This window comes from Gobius niger (assembly GCF_951799975.1).
Source record: "Gobius niger genome assembly, chromosome: 12".
Classification (NCBI taxonomy): domain Eukaryota; kingdom Metazoa; phylum Chordata; class Actinopteri; order Gobiiformes; family Gobiidae; genus Gobius; species Gobius niger.
The window spans coordinates 13,793,274-13,809,350 of NC_136863.1; the positions used below are offsets into that span (position 1 = coordinate 13,793,274).

General features: G+C 38.7%; 2 protein-coding genes across 2 annotated transcripts; one reads left to right on the forward strand and one right to left on the reverse strand.

The window, feature by feature from the left end:
* Positions 1-42: 42 nt before the first annotated feature.
* Positions 43-9,778, reverse strand: washc4 (WASH complex subunit 4). The gene is made up of 32 exons (XM_079568261.1): positions 9,644-9,778; positions 9,127-9,266; positions 8,991-9,044; positions 8,840-8,905; positions 8,703-8,748; positions 8,528-8,595; positions 8,365-8,447; positions 8,221-8,263; positions 8,032-8,135; positions 7,841-7,961; positions 7,605-7,728; positions 7,404-7,531; positions 7,169-7,329; positions 6,966-7,089; positions 6,761-6,886; positions 6,072-6,179; positions 5,858-6,004; positions 5,700-5,779; positions 5,516-5,621; positions 5,272-5,388; positions 5,019-5,187; positions 4,786-4,940; positions 3,355-3,429; positions 3,037-3,276; positions 2,698-2,806; positions 1,844-1,910; positions 1,679-1,765; positions 1,456-1,603; positions 1,273-1,369; positions 905-1,101; positions 730-826; positions 43-635 (listed from the first exon to the last, which is right to left on the reverse strand). The coding sequence occupies exons 1-32, from the start codon at positions 9,702-9,704 to the stop codon at positions 577-579; spliced, it is 3,507 nt and encodes a 1,168-aa protein (XP_079424387.1). The 5' UTR covers positions 9,705-9,778; the 3' UTR covers positions 43-576.
* A 143-nt stretch (positions 9,779-9,921) lies between these two features.
* Positions 9,922-15,608, forward strand: slc41a2a (solute carrier family 41 member 2a). Its single transcript, XM_079567996.1, has 11 exons — positions 9,922-10,156; positions 10,813-11,236; positions 11,318-11,425; positions 12,314-12,385; positions 12,466-12,610; positions 12,685-12,831; positions 12,941-13,088; positions 13,830-13,909; positions 14,751-14,882; positions 14,954-15,102; positions 15,180-15,608. Exons 2-11 carry the CDS (start codon positions 10,889-10,891, stop codon positions 15,354-15,356), a joined length of 1,506 nt encoding a protein of 501 aa, XP_079424122.1. The 5' UTR covers positions 9,922-10,156; positions 10,813-10,888; the 3' UTR covers positions 15,357-15,608.
* Positions 15,609-16,077: the final 469 nt, after the last annotated feature.

The window sequence follows — 16,077 nt, forward strand, 5'->3', positions numbered from 1 at the left end:
TGAAACAAGTGAAAGGCTTATAAAAATTAACTTTATTAGAGTTTCTTAATGTACCACGTGCTGGAATGACAGGAGCTTAACGCACCTGGGATGTGTGTGTTTACTGCATTACTTGTGCCGGTTACACAGACATAAGTAAAAAGACATACATTCAAAAGTATTGGCACTAATGAGGACAAGACATTAAAAAAACAGCAAATCATCTTAATAAAATATAAGGCAAGGAGATGCTGTAAGAAGATGAACAGTTATTACATTATCAAATGGCTTGCAAGAAGGATTTAACCCTGTGATCCTGACAGGGTGCTCAAGTTCTGTAATGCTACAATAAAACAAATGTACTACACGCAGAGAGCTGGGTAGTCAATGGATGCCATATTAATGTCTTGATTACACAAAATGTGTGTAAGATAAGTACACATACTGTTGTTAGAAAAAAAACATCTAATTGCAAAAACTCCCCCCCACACATATTTTTACAGAAAGGTCATCATCTTGTCATGGTTTTGGCAAATGCAGATTCAACTCTCAGCTGAAACAGTTGCAATAAAGCTGTTGTTGATGTCACCATTGATTTCATTTTGAAGCCGTCTCAGGAACTGTCGAATTACTTTCTCCTACTTTGGAAGCGTCTTCTGTGGAAATCAAACATTGCAAAGACATTAAAGAAAATGAATTCTCCCAAAAATAAATCAGGCCACTGGATAATTAAAACCCATTATAGTACACCTTTGTCTTTCTTTTCCTGGATCTCTTCTGCCGCGGTTTTGTCAGCTCTGAAGAATATCCTGGCACTGCTTAGCGAGAAGTATAAAAGCTCAAATTCCTACACAAGTGGAAATAAAACCAGCATTTCAAAACCAAAACAACATACAATGGGCAATGAGGAAGCAATGTATCATACCTGAAGGTAGATATCTAATCTCTTCTGAGTGAGGTTCATTGTTTGCAACAGTTTTTCATCCTGACTCGTCGACTGGACACTCTGCTCCTTCACAACGGCACTCATCTCCTTCTTGTATTTATCCCGGACAGCCTGAAACCAGTGTAAGGAGTCAAACTCCAAGTATTGATCCAGTAGTTTGAGGATGTACGCCACACCTGCGACAGAAATGAAAAGAACTCATTATTATATCATCTGATGCAGCCATTCCCAAAGTCCACAGCGTTACAACCCCTGTATTGATCTCAAAGTAATACATTTTAACAACTAAAGCCCCAAACTGAAGTATTAAGAAAGCTACAATGCTCATGAAAGTTTAATGACTTCACCCATGGCAAAGCCGTCATCTGTAAAGGCTGCTCCAGATTTATTTTTCTTGTTTAGTTTCTCTTTGCAGCTGATGGAATGCTCCACAAAATTCACAGTCTGAAACCAAAATGAGTTTTCGCATTAAGAAAACAAAATTTCACTTTCTTTTTGGTAGAGAATGCTTTGTAAATATTTCTTTTTACCAGAGGAGGTACAATCATGTAGAAGTTTCTCAAATGCATATTTTTTGCACTGCGAAACTCCGGTGCAAACACTGCCACAAGCATTTTGAAGTACTCTGTCCCTTCAGCAGAGTTACTGGTCAAATCTCCCAACACTGAATCTAGAACGCTTGGAAACAAAGGAAAAGCCATTAATGTTTAATTCTGCAGTGCCCCCTACAGGCATAAGTGGTCATAGTCATACCTCGCAGCTCGCTGGGTTTCTCCTGACAATCCTTCCTCCTTTACCAGCTCCTCAAAGTTTACGATATCCTCCAAATCTGGGACAAACCTTTTGGGGAACAAAACATCCTTGAAAACCATCCCACAGAGACTCCCACTGCAACTGAAGTCTCAGTTTGCTACGAACCTTATGGCACTGCTGCAACAGTGAAGCCCTCCTGAGCGGATCATTCGTACATAGCCCATGGCATTGCCTGAGGGGGGGAAAAAAGCCAATGGTAACTATAAGGCCCTATACTTGATTCTTTTCAATGACAAACCATGAAAGAGGGAGTGCATAATTGTTAAACACATTCCTACCTCTAAAACGCATTTCTAACATCTGAATTCTTCACAGAGATGAGCACTTTTCATAACTTTGTCACGGTAATGTATATAACAACGTAGGGCTGAAACAACTAATCGATTAATCGACAACTAATCGATTACTAAAATAGTTGTCAACTATTTCAGTAATCGATTAATCGTTTTCTAGTAAACACAGACTAAAGTAGAGCAAAAAAGACATGAAAATGATGTACTTTGGATGAAAACCTACTTTGTTTTTAAAGTTAGGGTCTGCAGTGTTTTGTATATTGTAAATTTCATAAATATCTGTCTTTGTCTCGTCCAATCAGAAAGCAGAATTAGCACAAATAGCCTTGTACAAACGTTTACTTTAAGTTTACTCCATCAACATGTCCTCAAGCGGCGTCACTTTAGCTCTATGTGATAAAAAAATGGAAAAAATACAATTTCCATGCACCTTTCACAGCCAAGCGATTAATCGATTAATCGTAAAAATAATCGATCGATTAATCGATTACCAAAATAATCGTTAGTTGCAAACAACGTGTAGTCGGTTAGTTCATAATAAAATGGCTCATAGTTGGATGCACAGGGCACAAAGGTCTCTCTCATACATGTCTGATGCCACAACACAAATCAGGGAGCGCCTTTAAGAGTTGTTTTTCTCGCCAACATTCTATATGAAGTACTTACCAATTTGGCTGATGAGCTGTCGGAACTGGTCCAAGTAACTCTGGCCATCTGGTGTAATGCCAAGCTTCCTTATACCGCGGTTAAACTTCTCTGCACGATCAAACGGATACTAAGACAACAAAAGCGGAAAATAGTGATGTGCTTTCATAAATGTGTTGGATTTTTTGATAACAGCAATCGGGATTTATAGCAACAATGGTTATGTGCAATTTTGCTGCTTGTACCTGGACATATCAAGCATTATCGAGGCTTAAAAACATTCTTCAGCATTGGTATTTTATGTCATGCAACAGGACATAGAGCAATGAAAATAAACCTTCACTTTTAGCTTAACCTTACCTTCTGATCAGATTGGTCCTTAGTTTCCCTGAAGAAGCGGATGTCTTTGATCAGTCTGGACTTGATGTGCTCGTCATACATGAACTGGCTGAAGATGTAAAACTTCTTGCGCAAGAACTGGTAGGTAAAATTCACCGTCGTGTTCATAATGCCAGTGCCATGGGTTCGGATGGAGTTGGCAATGTGTCGAATGTTGATTGTGTTCAAGTGCTTGTTGTTACTTGCTTTTTCAATGAAGATCTATGTGTAAAGTAAAAAAAAGAAAAAAGGTCATGGTTATGCAAAGATAGTAAAAGAAAACAAATTCTCACATTTTACCTGGTTGTTGAGGTTGTAGAGATAACGCGAGACAAACACATGGATGTTCCTCATGATCTCCAAAACATCCAAACCCTATGAACACACATCATTACATATAATCCAGCTTAAAAGGGCCTTTATGTTATAAAATAGTATCGAATGACCCAGGATATAAACTTTTCCCCCTTTTTCACAGTCCTTAATCTTGTAAACAAACTACCTCAATTTATTAAATTTTAAAGAAAGTAAACATACAAGTGAAACTTGGAAAATTAGCATATCGTGAAAAAAATCATTTATTTCTGTAATTCAACTTTAAATGTGAAACTAATATATGATATAGACTCATGACATGCAAAGTCACATATGTCAAGCCTATGTTTTAATTTTGATGATTCTGGCTTACACCTTGTAAAAACCCCAAATTCAAAATCTCAGAAGATTAGAATATTACATGAAATCAATTATTTTATTTTAAACAGAGAAATGTCGGCCCTCTGAAAACTATAATCATGCATATGTACTTAGTACTTGGTTTAGGCCCCTTTTACTTGAATTACTGCCCTAATGCAGTTGCGTGGCATGGATGCCATCAGCCTGTGGCACTGCTGAGGTGTTATGGAAGACCAAGATCCTTCAACAAGAGAAATGACATCTGAAGCCCATGTCCAGGAACCAACTGTGTGTGACGGTTCTTGATGCACTGACTCCAGGTGAAGGTCCCGCACACTTTTGAAAGGCCTTTTCCTCACAGTCCTCTCCAGACTGCGGTCATCCCTACGGCTTGTGCACCTTTTTCTTCCACACTTTTCCCTTCCACTTAACTTTCTATTATACAGCACTTTGAGAACATCTATTTTCTTTTGCTATTAACTTTTGTGGCTTTCTTTCCTTATGTATGGTGTCAATGATGATTTTCAGCACAACTGTCAGGTCAGCAGTCGTCATGATGGTGAATTCTACTGAACCACTGAGAGACCATTTGAAATCTCAGGGACCCTTTGTAGGTGTTTTGGATTAATTAGCTGATGAAAGGTTGACACTTTGACCCTACAATATAGTCACAATATTCTCATCTTCTGAGATTTTGAATTTGGGGTTTTTACAAGCTTTGAGCCACAATCATCATGCAGAGTGAGATAAATCAAGCCTTTACTTGTTATAATTTTGATCATTATGACTCACAGCTTGTAAAAACTCCAAATAAAACATCTCAAAAATTAGAATATTTTGAAAATGGACTATAAGCCATAATAATCCAAATTAAAACAAAGGCTTGACATATGCCACTGTGCATGCCATGAGTCTATATCATATATTAATTTCACATTTTAAGTTGAATTACAGAAATAAATAAACCTTTTCCTGATATTCCAACTTTCCGAGTTTCACCAGTATATTGTATATAAAATATCAAAAATAGCCTATGCAATCGATTTCCTTGTCTACCTGCTCTAGTGTCTGACTGGGGAGGTGAGCCTCTGTCATTGTGAGTCCGTATCTTTGTGTGGCAAGATTTCTCATCTCACTGTAAGTGGCCCAGTCGTGCAGAGCAACCGTTGTCAAGTTGTAGAAGGTTTTATCCAGGTAGTGAGTCACATATGCTGAAAGGAAGGAAAAACACATTCATATAGTATTATTAACATTGAACATTTTCATTGATTTAAATTATTTTTCAGCACCTTTGATATTAATGAATCTGTTGAAAAAACGGATGGGTTTTAGGGAGAAGAAGTGAGCCATGTCCTTCATCCCAACTTTGAATGGGTTTCTGTCATCAAGCTTTAGGTGAGTGTGCACAGAGAGACGCAAGTCCTTCTCAATCTCTTTGCACAGTTTGTCCAGCAGATGCTACCGACATCCAAAAGAAATGCATGACACATACTGTGAACATAGAGCATGTCATTGTCTAGTGTTAAGTGAATTTATTCTTACCTCATTAAAAACCTCCATGGTTTCTTTATCGTAGCTCTGTAGAAGCTGCTCACTGGACTCTGTGTGTTTGGCGTGCATCATTGAAGGCACACTGTCTCTTAGGGCACTAAACATGTACTGCTCCAAACAAATATAAAAGAGAAAAACATAATGAAGCAGAGAAAGCAGCTCAATGTTAAAACACGCTGAATTGCAAGACACAATAAAACCTGATAAAGTCAGTGATAAAAGATATTGAGCCTACATGTATCCTCGCTGCATCCACTGCATTGTCGTACACATCATCCAAATAGATGGGAAACACAGCTCGATGCCAATACAGAAAACTACAGTCACATTGCAGTTTAACTCTGGGGAGGAGATGAGAGACTTTGTTGTAGAATGACTCAATATTTCACTGGACATTTAGGACTGAACAGAGCCCTTACCTTTCACTTAGCTCGCTGATCAGATCTAACTTTTTGAGTACAAGTTGCAATGGCAGAAGCTCCTCATCTTTAAATGTTTTCTAATATGTAAATAACAGTTGTAAAAAAACATATTTGCAAAACACTAGTTACACATGTTCTAATTTCTCCAAACTTACCAACTGGGTTCCAACACAAAGAGCCAGAGCCACCACAAGGCGGCGCTCTTTTGTGCTCGGACCACTTAGGGCATTTTCTGCCAGCACCAATGAGGAGAGTACATCAAGTCGCTGCTCACTGTACTTTTTGTCAGAGGTGACCCTTTTCTGTGGATACAAATACGCGCCTTGTTAAACATGACACTTGTCCGACGTGTTTTTATTTCAGCCTTACCTTTGCAACATTGATGGCATTAAGGGCTTGTGACTGCAGCTGCTGAGCAATGTGGGAAGCAGAGTCCGCCACAACAATGGAGCGTCTGTAAAATGTGTGCTGCACAGCCTGCATAAACAAACGCCTGATAGATTACAATACATGACTAAAGCATTTATGCTACATTGTGAAAATATCAGGAGGAGATACAGCTCTATTAAAACATGATCCTAGAATAGATTTTTTTTGTGATTGCTACACTTAGTGCTGCTAAATGCAAATAATGTGCAATTAATCTGTTCATTTAGAGACATTGAAATAAGGCAGAACATATGGTTTATTTTTTTATGAATGATGCACTAACTGGGAAGCGCTACAGCTTTCTCTATTTCATTCCATTATATATTGCCTTACATTGGTCTGTTGTAAATAGTGCATTCATTCTATTCCCATTTTTGTGCAATTTATCATAATTGTCTTAAATGTATGAAGATAAAGTGCTGAACATGGTCATTGAGGAGGTTTTACCATCAATAGTTCTTAGACAGAGACATCTATTAAAGTCGGATTACTATAAAAAGCCAGTGGAGGGCTTTATAAATATAATAGTGAAATATGTTTCGAGAGGCCATGCCATTGTAGTACATAAGAACAGATAGATGGAACTGTATGAAAGTCTATATACAAGTAAAGTATTTCCATTCACACACCTTGAGTAGCTCCACCAGTCGACAAAGAGCTTTGACAGATGCTTTGGTCATGGGTCGCTGCATTGACATGTACATATTCATTGTAGTCTTGATGATAGTGCTGATGCTGTATGCATACAGGATACCCTGTGTAGAATGTACTTTAGTTCTCACAGTACAAACAATATGACACTATAGTTTGAAGCAACATTAAGTAACACAATACCTGTAAAAACACATTACATCTGCTGTTAAGATCTTCAACCAGCTTATCACTTTTGTGCTTAGACAAGATGGACTCCATTTTCATCATCCAAGAAGTTACAAAGACATAGTAGGACTGAACATCCCTGTTTGAAAAAGCGCAAATTGGTCAAATCAAAGCTGATATTCAACATTTAATGATTGACCCAAATAAGGTGTTATTACTTGGATAGCGTTTGCGCTCTTTGTTGCAGGTATGTGTCCCTTTGTGCTTTAATGGACTGAATACTTTTCTTATCCATCAACTTGGCGGCAGCAGGGACTTTCGCGACAAGAAAACTGTCAGGAAACCAGATAATGTTGGCAGTCAGAGTGACAGCAGGTACCTAAATAGAAGGGTGTGCAAAATAATAAGATTCTGTATTGTCTGAAATGAAACAAGCAGAGAAGCAAGTATTACCTTTTTACAAACATCGAGCAGCGATTTGTAGAGCTTTTTGTCAACACTTCTGAAAATGTGAAAATGAAGCACGAATAGACAGCAAACTCCAGCATATTTATCTCTCTGGTCGATCTCAGAAGGTTCTCCTGAAACCAACATAAAGTCAGTCCTATAATAGAACATAAACGTGGCATTCTATTCAAATGTCTATGAACGGACCAATCTTAGACTCAACGCTTGAGAAAATATTACGGATGTTAAGAGCAAACTCTTCAGCAAAGGCACTATTTTTGGCAACAGCTACTCCTTCTCTAGGATCATCAAATCTTTGCTCCACACAAGCCTGTCACAAAACCATGATATTCAGAGCCAGAAAATGTTAAAAACAAAGCAGAAAACAATGAAAGTATCCTGGTTTCTGCAAAAAATTAATCAAAGCAAGGAAGAGGAGTTACCTGGAGTATCATGCCATCTAAAAGCTGTCCCTCAAGCTTCAGCAGCAGCTTTTCAAATGGTTTCAGTTTCTCCTCTGGGATGGAGAACTTTCCTGGGTTGTGGTGCACAGACTTTAACAACCTGTGAGAGACATTATAGTAGTCATAGTAATCACCAAATAATATCTGCATATTGGTACGTTTCCTCTAACCTCTTATACATCTTCCAATGTTCCTTCAGTGTTCCATGATTTTCCATAATTTCATCAAGTGTGAGCAGCACCACCAGGAGCTCTCCAAGGTGCTCATAAACAATCTGTAATCGAAGAAAAAAATAAAGCAGCACTTAAAACCGGCTGGGAACGTTTAACACATGTTGTAAGTTTTACCACAACACGCACTTGAAAATGAACACCTGAAGATTCAATGATTTTAGTTGTACCCCTATAAAAAAAAAGAAGTTCAATAACTATAGCTACAAAAATAATTATATAAATGCAATTTTTTTTGAAGGTGCTGGGCAAAGGGTAAAAGAAATGATTTACTTGCTGCTGTTGTAAAGTGCAGCCAGCTGATGAACCACGTTTATCACCACTTCATAGCATCTTGATACGAAACAGGACAGTTCCTAATCCACAGAGGGAAAATAATTAGTTGCATATACTATTACAAGTTATCATTATTTAATTAAAAAAAAAAAATAGTTACCTGAAGAAAAGAGATGAATCTTCCCATCTGAATTTGGGACTCTCCTTCAACAACACACGCATCTGAAACTGTAAAAAAAAAAAAAAAGATAAAAAAAATACTGCACTTCAGCACAAAATATCAAACATATATTATTATTTAACATTGATAATACAGTGTACAGTGTAGGACTTACCTCCCTCTCCGTAAAACAGTAAGCCATTGTAAAACTTGGTCTCTGCCTGCACAGAGAAGAAATAAATAATGAACTCATTATTATCATATATTATATGACAGTGAAGATATAATCTGGGAAACGAGGACAAACCTCACCTCATACTTCAACTTTTTTATTTCACTGCAAAGTGACGCATAGACCGTAATAACCTTATTCAAAATCTGCATTGAAGAAAGAAGCATAGTGTTGCATCTACAAAGATCTGCATACAAATAATCGTATTTACATTTGATAAACAGTACATACCTTGTTGTCCGTTTTGATTAAGTCCAAAAGAGAAGACTGCTCATATGGAAGAAGCTACAAATGAAATAAATAAATAAATAAATAAATAGGTGTTATTGTATTTGTTGTACAGTTTATTTCACGTTTTGTTGCGTACCTTTAAGGCAATAGGGTCCAGTGTAAAGTCCCACACATCTCCAATTGAGTCATCCAGTGCCTCTTCAATACCCTTCAGCTGAGAAGCGTACTCTTCGAGAAACCTGGTGTAGTTCTTCAGCTGAACTTCTGTGTGTATTTCTGCACGGGTGACAGAGTAATGTGAACTAAAATCATATGCATCATTGAAGTATTAAACCCTTTTAGCCCATTGCCCATTTGTTAACTTGTAAGAAATGAGTTGAGCACACTGCAATACATAGTAATAGACCTTTTATGCATTTTAACAACTCCACTCTTGTACACAGTATTAACCAGTGATAATAAACATTAAGTACTATGTGCGATTTTGTCTGTGCACTTCCAGAGAAATAATAAAAATAAAATAAAATCTAAGCTGACAGTCAGACTAGTCAAGCCAAAGTAGTATATTGCTAGCATAACACGCTAGCTTTGGAGGATAATGTTGCAATTCTCGTCTCTGCCTTCTTCCGTTAGGTAGAAAAAAGTCTGCTTACTTTGTGAGCCGTCGTCAAAACGATCAAACTCCCAGTCAGGGGCGATAGTTTCTGTCGCCATACTGAAATATGTGTCCAAAAAGTCTGCAGTTAAGATGTGTTGGTGCTGCTCAGTCTCATGACGGGTCTGTGGTCTCGTGATTTTCTGAAAGGCCGCAAGTGCTCATGGGAAATGGAGTTTATTGTTGATAGCCAGTAAAGGTGGTTTATTATAACAGCAGGGTAAGTATAGTATGAGAAAGTAGAGGTTGAGTGGAGGGTTTATAAATTGTTGCAGTAATAACGAGCAATTAATAACGCCATAAAATGCTCAGTGCGTCATGCCATATTCCGGTGTGAGAGGAAAAATGTGGAGTTGTAGTCCACGAGAGGGTGTGAAACAGGGGCAGGAGTGTGTTGTCAGTTGTTGTCCCTCATTCTGGGGACTCAAGAGGATCATTCACTGCTCAGGCCGCAAAGGATGGTCACGGTCAACAGCAGAGAAACGTCCCATCCTTCATGGTTCAACATTAGGTAAGAAATGATTTTAAAGTCACACATTATACATTTAACTTCTAGTAACCATTATGATGCAACTGCCTAATAATAATAATAATAATTAAAAGAAAAAACAGAAACACATTTAACTAAATGTATACATAATTCAAGTGAAAGACAGATTTCATTATTTTTCTTGAAAACTCCATCCTGACTTTCCTGCTAACTGAAGCTCTTGTTACTGGAATTAGTAATTTACATTATTTATTATTTCTGAATCATTGTGATAATCTCTGAAATTAATCTAATTTAGGATGTACTAGTGGTAATGCGATATATGTGCGTAGTCTGCTTTTTAAGCAAACAAATAGAATATTAATCCATGTGTGAAAGTTTTTAAATCTAACATGATCATCCTCTGGAATTTCAAGTTAAGGGCCATTGTGTCAGTCAGACAACACTGCCTCAGTGTCGCTCATGGGAAGCAAGCATGAAGAATGATAATGCAGTCTGTGCCATCAGATGACTCTTGTGCAACTCTACATGCCAGTGTAGCATACAACTACTACTTTTTAATAGCTGCTTCATCTCACTCTGTATCTGTCGCTTTAAATAAGTATAATTTGCACAGATTTTATAGTGTAGCAAGGTATATTGCATATAGATTTATAAAATTATGCTTTTTCTTTCAGAGAAACTGGCTTTAACGGGAGCTGCATTTATGCTACAGCATCCAGAAAAACATTCCAAAAAGTCTAGCCTGAAAATATGGCAGTCCCACAGTCACAAGAGGATGCAAAGTTACTGAATGGATATATTCCAGGAATTCAGACATCTGTTCAGTTTACCCCACAATATTCTGGTGAACATTATAGATCTCGTGAATCCAAGCCATCAGACAACCGTTTTTTATGGGATTACAGTGAAACAGACTCTTTGCTCTCGAATGAACACTATGGTGGATCGAGACGTAGAAGTTCTACCACAGAAATAAACACAGATGAGTCTAATGTGCCCCATGAGTCTGTCTGTGCCATGGTAATGCAGATACTGGTGCCATTTCTACTGGCCGGTCTTGGGACAGTCTCAGCAGGGATGCTCTTAGAATTGGTTCAGGTGAGAGAAAACAGAATGTTGTGTTACTGACAAGAATATTCTTGATACACAGTGGTTGTGTTTGTATTTTAAATGTTTCAGACTTGGGATGTATTCCTGGAAATTACAGAGCTCCTTATTCTGGTGCCTGCAGTATTAGGTATGAAAGGGAACCTTGAAATGACTCTGGCTTCTAGACTTTCAACTGCCGTGAGTATTTGTGAACTACTGGAGAAATCAGTGGCAATATTAATAAGCACTAGCACACACACATGTCAAGACAACAGATTCATGGGTATAAATGCACATGGTCCTGTACCATATACTTTATACAAAAGAAAGTAACGGTTCAGGTTAACTAATGCCAACTTCTAAGAATAGCAATTTGGTGCTCATGCATCATAGGTGTGAAACGTCACACAGTTGTGTAAAGACCAAAGCAAGAAACAAACATGAAGCATAGTGCTAATCTGGTGCTCATAGAGTAAAGTTCACCTTAGTTCCCAACATTCTGGGGTTAACGTACACACTTTATATAGAGTGATTATTGCAGCTCTCATATTGTAATCTACAAGGACCCGTTTGGCAAACGTTTGAAAGCACTTTTCACTATCCACATGGTGGTAGCCACAACGGGCCCTGGGCAGACTGATGAGATGTGGATGTCATTCTGTGCCTCTTTAACCACTACCATCGACTTACTCACATCATATGACGTATGTGTCTGATAAAAGGACAGATCCTGCAAATGAAATTAGGCTTTTGTTATGACATCAGATGGATAGGAGTTGTTCATTGATGTAGGTGAGATAACTCTTAATAGAGACGAGAGCAGAGAGACTGACAGGATCTATTAAAATCCAGTCATCTCTGGGATGTCCAGCAGTGGGCATCCCATGCCCTGCTCCGTGTTCTCCTCTAGAGGGAGACCAAGGCACAATTTGTGGACAGTTGAAAAGTGATGTGAATTGTACTGGGTGAAGGAAACACACAAGAATCTCTGTGCATCATATGACCAACAAAGTAATTTAAGTTTAGTCATTATTAATTGTTAAACTAGCAGTGCACCTTTTTTAATACAAGTTTTAATGTTCTTAGGTAAATGCAGGAAAAATTGTGCTTCCAAGTGAAAAGTGGATGTTAATTACTGGGAATCTTGCACTTAAACAGGTATGCAATACAATCTGTTTATGCTTGGCTTACACTTTGAGTGGTTTACAAATCTGTTTTATGAATTCACAATATCACAGATGCAGGCCACAGTGCTGGGTCTGCTAGCATCACTGATGGCCTCTTTGCTTGGCTGGATGGCAGAAGGAAACATGCCCTTGAACCATATAGTGCTGATCACTTCCGCAAGTGTCTCTACTGCCTTTATAGCTTCTTTACTCCAAGGTAACCCATATAGACTATGCAATAACCATAAAACGATGAAAGTTATGTGTAAACATGCGTACTTAATATCACAGGTTTGATTATGGTGGGAGTGATCTTTGGCTCGAAGCGGCTGGGGCTCAACCCTGATAATGTGGCGACACCGATGGCAGCCAGCTTTGGGGATCTCATTACTCTGTCCTTATTGGCCTGCTTCAGCCAGTGGTTCTATTCATTTATGGGTAAAATAATAATAAAGTATTCAGATTCAGAGAGTCCATTTATTTCTATGTTATGGAAAACAGTTGAGGAAGAATAACAGTTTATGAATTTCTTGTGTGCATGCTGCAGACTTGTACCCATATGTGCTTTTCCTGGTGGACTTCTTAATTGTGTGCCTTATCCCTGTGTGGGTCACTATCTGCTCTAAGCACCCAGGCACTTTGATTCTGCTGCGTACTGGCTGGGAGCCCATCATCACTGCAATGGTCATAAGCAGGTAAGAAGCCAACATGCAACAACAGCAAGGGCTACTTAAATGGAGATCTCACTGTTGTTGTATGTTGTATGAAATCTTCCCATCAATCTATTGCACATGTTCTCAAAGTGCTGCACATGGTATCTTGTAGCAGCCTAATCTTATTAATTTAGGACTATCACTAAGACAGGCTCCCCACGGTCTGACAAACAATAGCAAAAATGCATGGCCTTAAAGATATGTCCAGGCATTTTACCACTGCTATGAATGTCACGTTTCATGACTTAACAATATTCTGTAACTGCATTCTGGTGCATTTTCTACAGCCGCTTTGCTCTTATAAATACTCTTTATGGGTTTATTTCTTTACTGTTCCAGCTCAAATGATTATCAAGTAAAAAGACTGCACCAGAGCAGCTGTTGCTATTGTGGTAACCTACTGTGATACAATCTGGAACCAACCTGTTACAGTGGAAGCCTCAAGCATTTCCGCCCCCTTGTGAGCTATGTTAACGTATAACAAAAATGGCAGAGAGCTACTTAAAAATCAAAGACGCTCTTGGTGACCAATGGCATTCACCCTGGAGAGGCAGTAGAAAAATACTTCTTTTAATACTTCACTATATTTTCCTAAATGTTTGTAGATTACAGTCTGTTCAACATGTTCAGTGCTTTATTGCTACTGTCCAAGTAACAACTCTAATTGGGATTATAACCTTTCTCTGATTCAGTGTCTCAGGCCTATGGTTGTTTTTCTTTCAGCATTGGGGGTCTTATTCTGGACAAGGCTGTTTCCGATCCAAATTTGGCAGGAATAATCGTTTATGCCCCAGTAATCAATGGTCAGTATTTGTTTTGTATATGATTCACCTCAAAGATGTTACAATATGAAAAGATCTCTTGCCCCCCGCCTTAACCGAGCACATTTTCTCCATTTCGGCTATACACAAATCTAAAAGCTTCTTGACTGGAGAGCAACAGTGTAATGTCTCATTTGAAAACTAAAGCCGACAAAACTGATCATAACTTTTTTGTTGCATTGTCACCGGGTTTTTGTCACATATTTGGAGTGTTTTTGTCGTGTTTTCATATTTTTTTTTATGTTTTTGTTGCTTTTTTTTTAATCGTCTTTTTCTTTTTGCTGCTCTTGTCACTCTTTTCACACTTTTTTGTTCTGTTATTGTTGCTTTTCAGGCACACTTTTGTCACTCTTTTGTCACTTTTTTGTTGTGTTTTCATCACGTTTTCGTCACTTTTTCATCACTTCTTGTTGTGTTTTCATCCTTGTTATTTTGACGCTTTTTGCCAGACGCTTTTAGATTTGCGTAAAGCCAAACTGGAGAAAGTGTCCTCGGTTCAGGTAGGGTTAAGAGATGTTAATATAGCAGGTTATAGCAAAGATGCTAGTTTCCATCTGTTGTCCCAAGGCAGTTGATGTGAATGAATGGAAATTCAATTAAATTCCTTTACTCTCTCCACTTTCCTGTTGGAAACACATAGAACATGTGTACAGAGAGTAACTATAGAAAAATGGTGGTGGTTCTTGTAGTTTATTTATTCATTCATATTTTATTTGTGTATTGACTAAAAAATACTTCACAACAGCTTTCAAACATGAAATATTTATTTAAATGACAAACACCACACTCAGTCATGTTATGCATGATTTTACTAATTTTTTAGGTATTGGAGGGAACCTGGTTTCAATCCAATCCAGTCGCATCTCTACAGGTTTGCATGTGAAGTACCCACCAGGAGAGGTGCCAGAGGACAGAACAGGTTGCTATAGTCCAAGCCGGGCTTTCTTAGGTTCAGGTAAATAATCATTTGATTCATAAATATGATCCTTGCACATTCAGCAACTTTTTCTCGTGCAATTATGTCAGGGTCAAACCACCGTTCTGCACAAGTTCTGCTCTTCTTGGTCATCCCTGGTCAGCTCATCTTTTTGTTTACAATCCATGTCATGAAAGGAGGGCACACACTACCAAGTCCATTATTTACTTTCCTCTTCCTGTCTGCCTCGATTATCCAGGTGTGTTTTTTGTGCATTCAATTCAGGTGAAACTGGCTGTATTATGATTCTCAATGTAATTTTTTTTTCCCCAACAGGTTTTCCTCCTGCTGTGCATAGCTGAGTACATGGTGCACTGTTTATGGCGAAGGCAAAAGGACCCAGATAGTTATTCTATACCATACCTCACAGCTTTGGCGGATCTGCTCGGCACTGGTCTACTGACTCTTGTCTTTGTCATATTGTGGTGTATTGGAGACCCAGGCTCCACCTAACAGTTATTTGAAATATATTGTTTAGACTAGTTACAACAAACCCAATAAAATCTCAAGCCCTGCATCGTATTATCCAAACACTACCAACACTTAAACTACCATCTGTTTTCACGGCTGGGGCTGACTGAGAGTGATGTGGCGGCCAATTTGCACCAATAGGTTACAAGCCTCCCGTCCACCATTAGTTACTGAAACGGAAATGTCTTGCCCAAGAACAATATGGTTTGCCTTATGTAGAGCAATCAGAGATCAAACGGCTAATGGTGTGAGCTATCACAACAACATAGCTCTCAATTTTTATTTTTTTATTTGACTCTAATTTACCAAGGAAAGTCCAGGTAAAAGGATTGGGGACCACAGGCATAGGTTGTTATAAGATTTTCACACAGAGATTTGTCATTTTCCCCTCCTGGAACCACCACCTTAACGTGGTAGAGGGGTTTGAGCACCCGAATGATCCTGGAGCTCTGTTGTCGGGGGCTTCGTGCCCCTGGTAGGGTCTCCCATGGCAAACAGGTCCTAGGTGACGGGTCGGACAAAGAGCGGTTCAGAAGACCCTTTATGAGAGACCAACAGGCCCGGTTAATCATGAGGCCGTCCTCCCGTGGACCCACCACCTGCAGAAGGAGCCATTGGGGCTGGTGCAATGTGATTTGGGCAGCTCCAACAGCTGCCCCCATGACCCGGCAACAGACAAGTGGAAGAAGATGGATGGATGGAT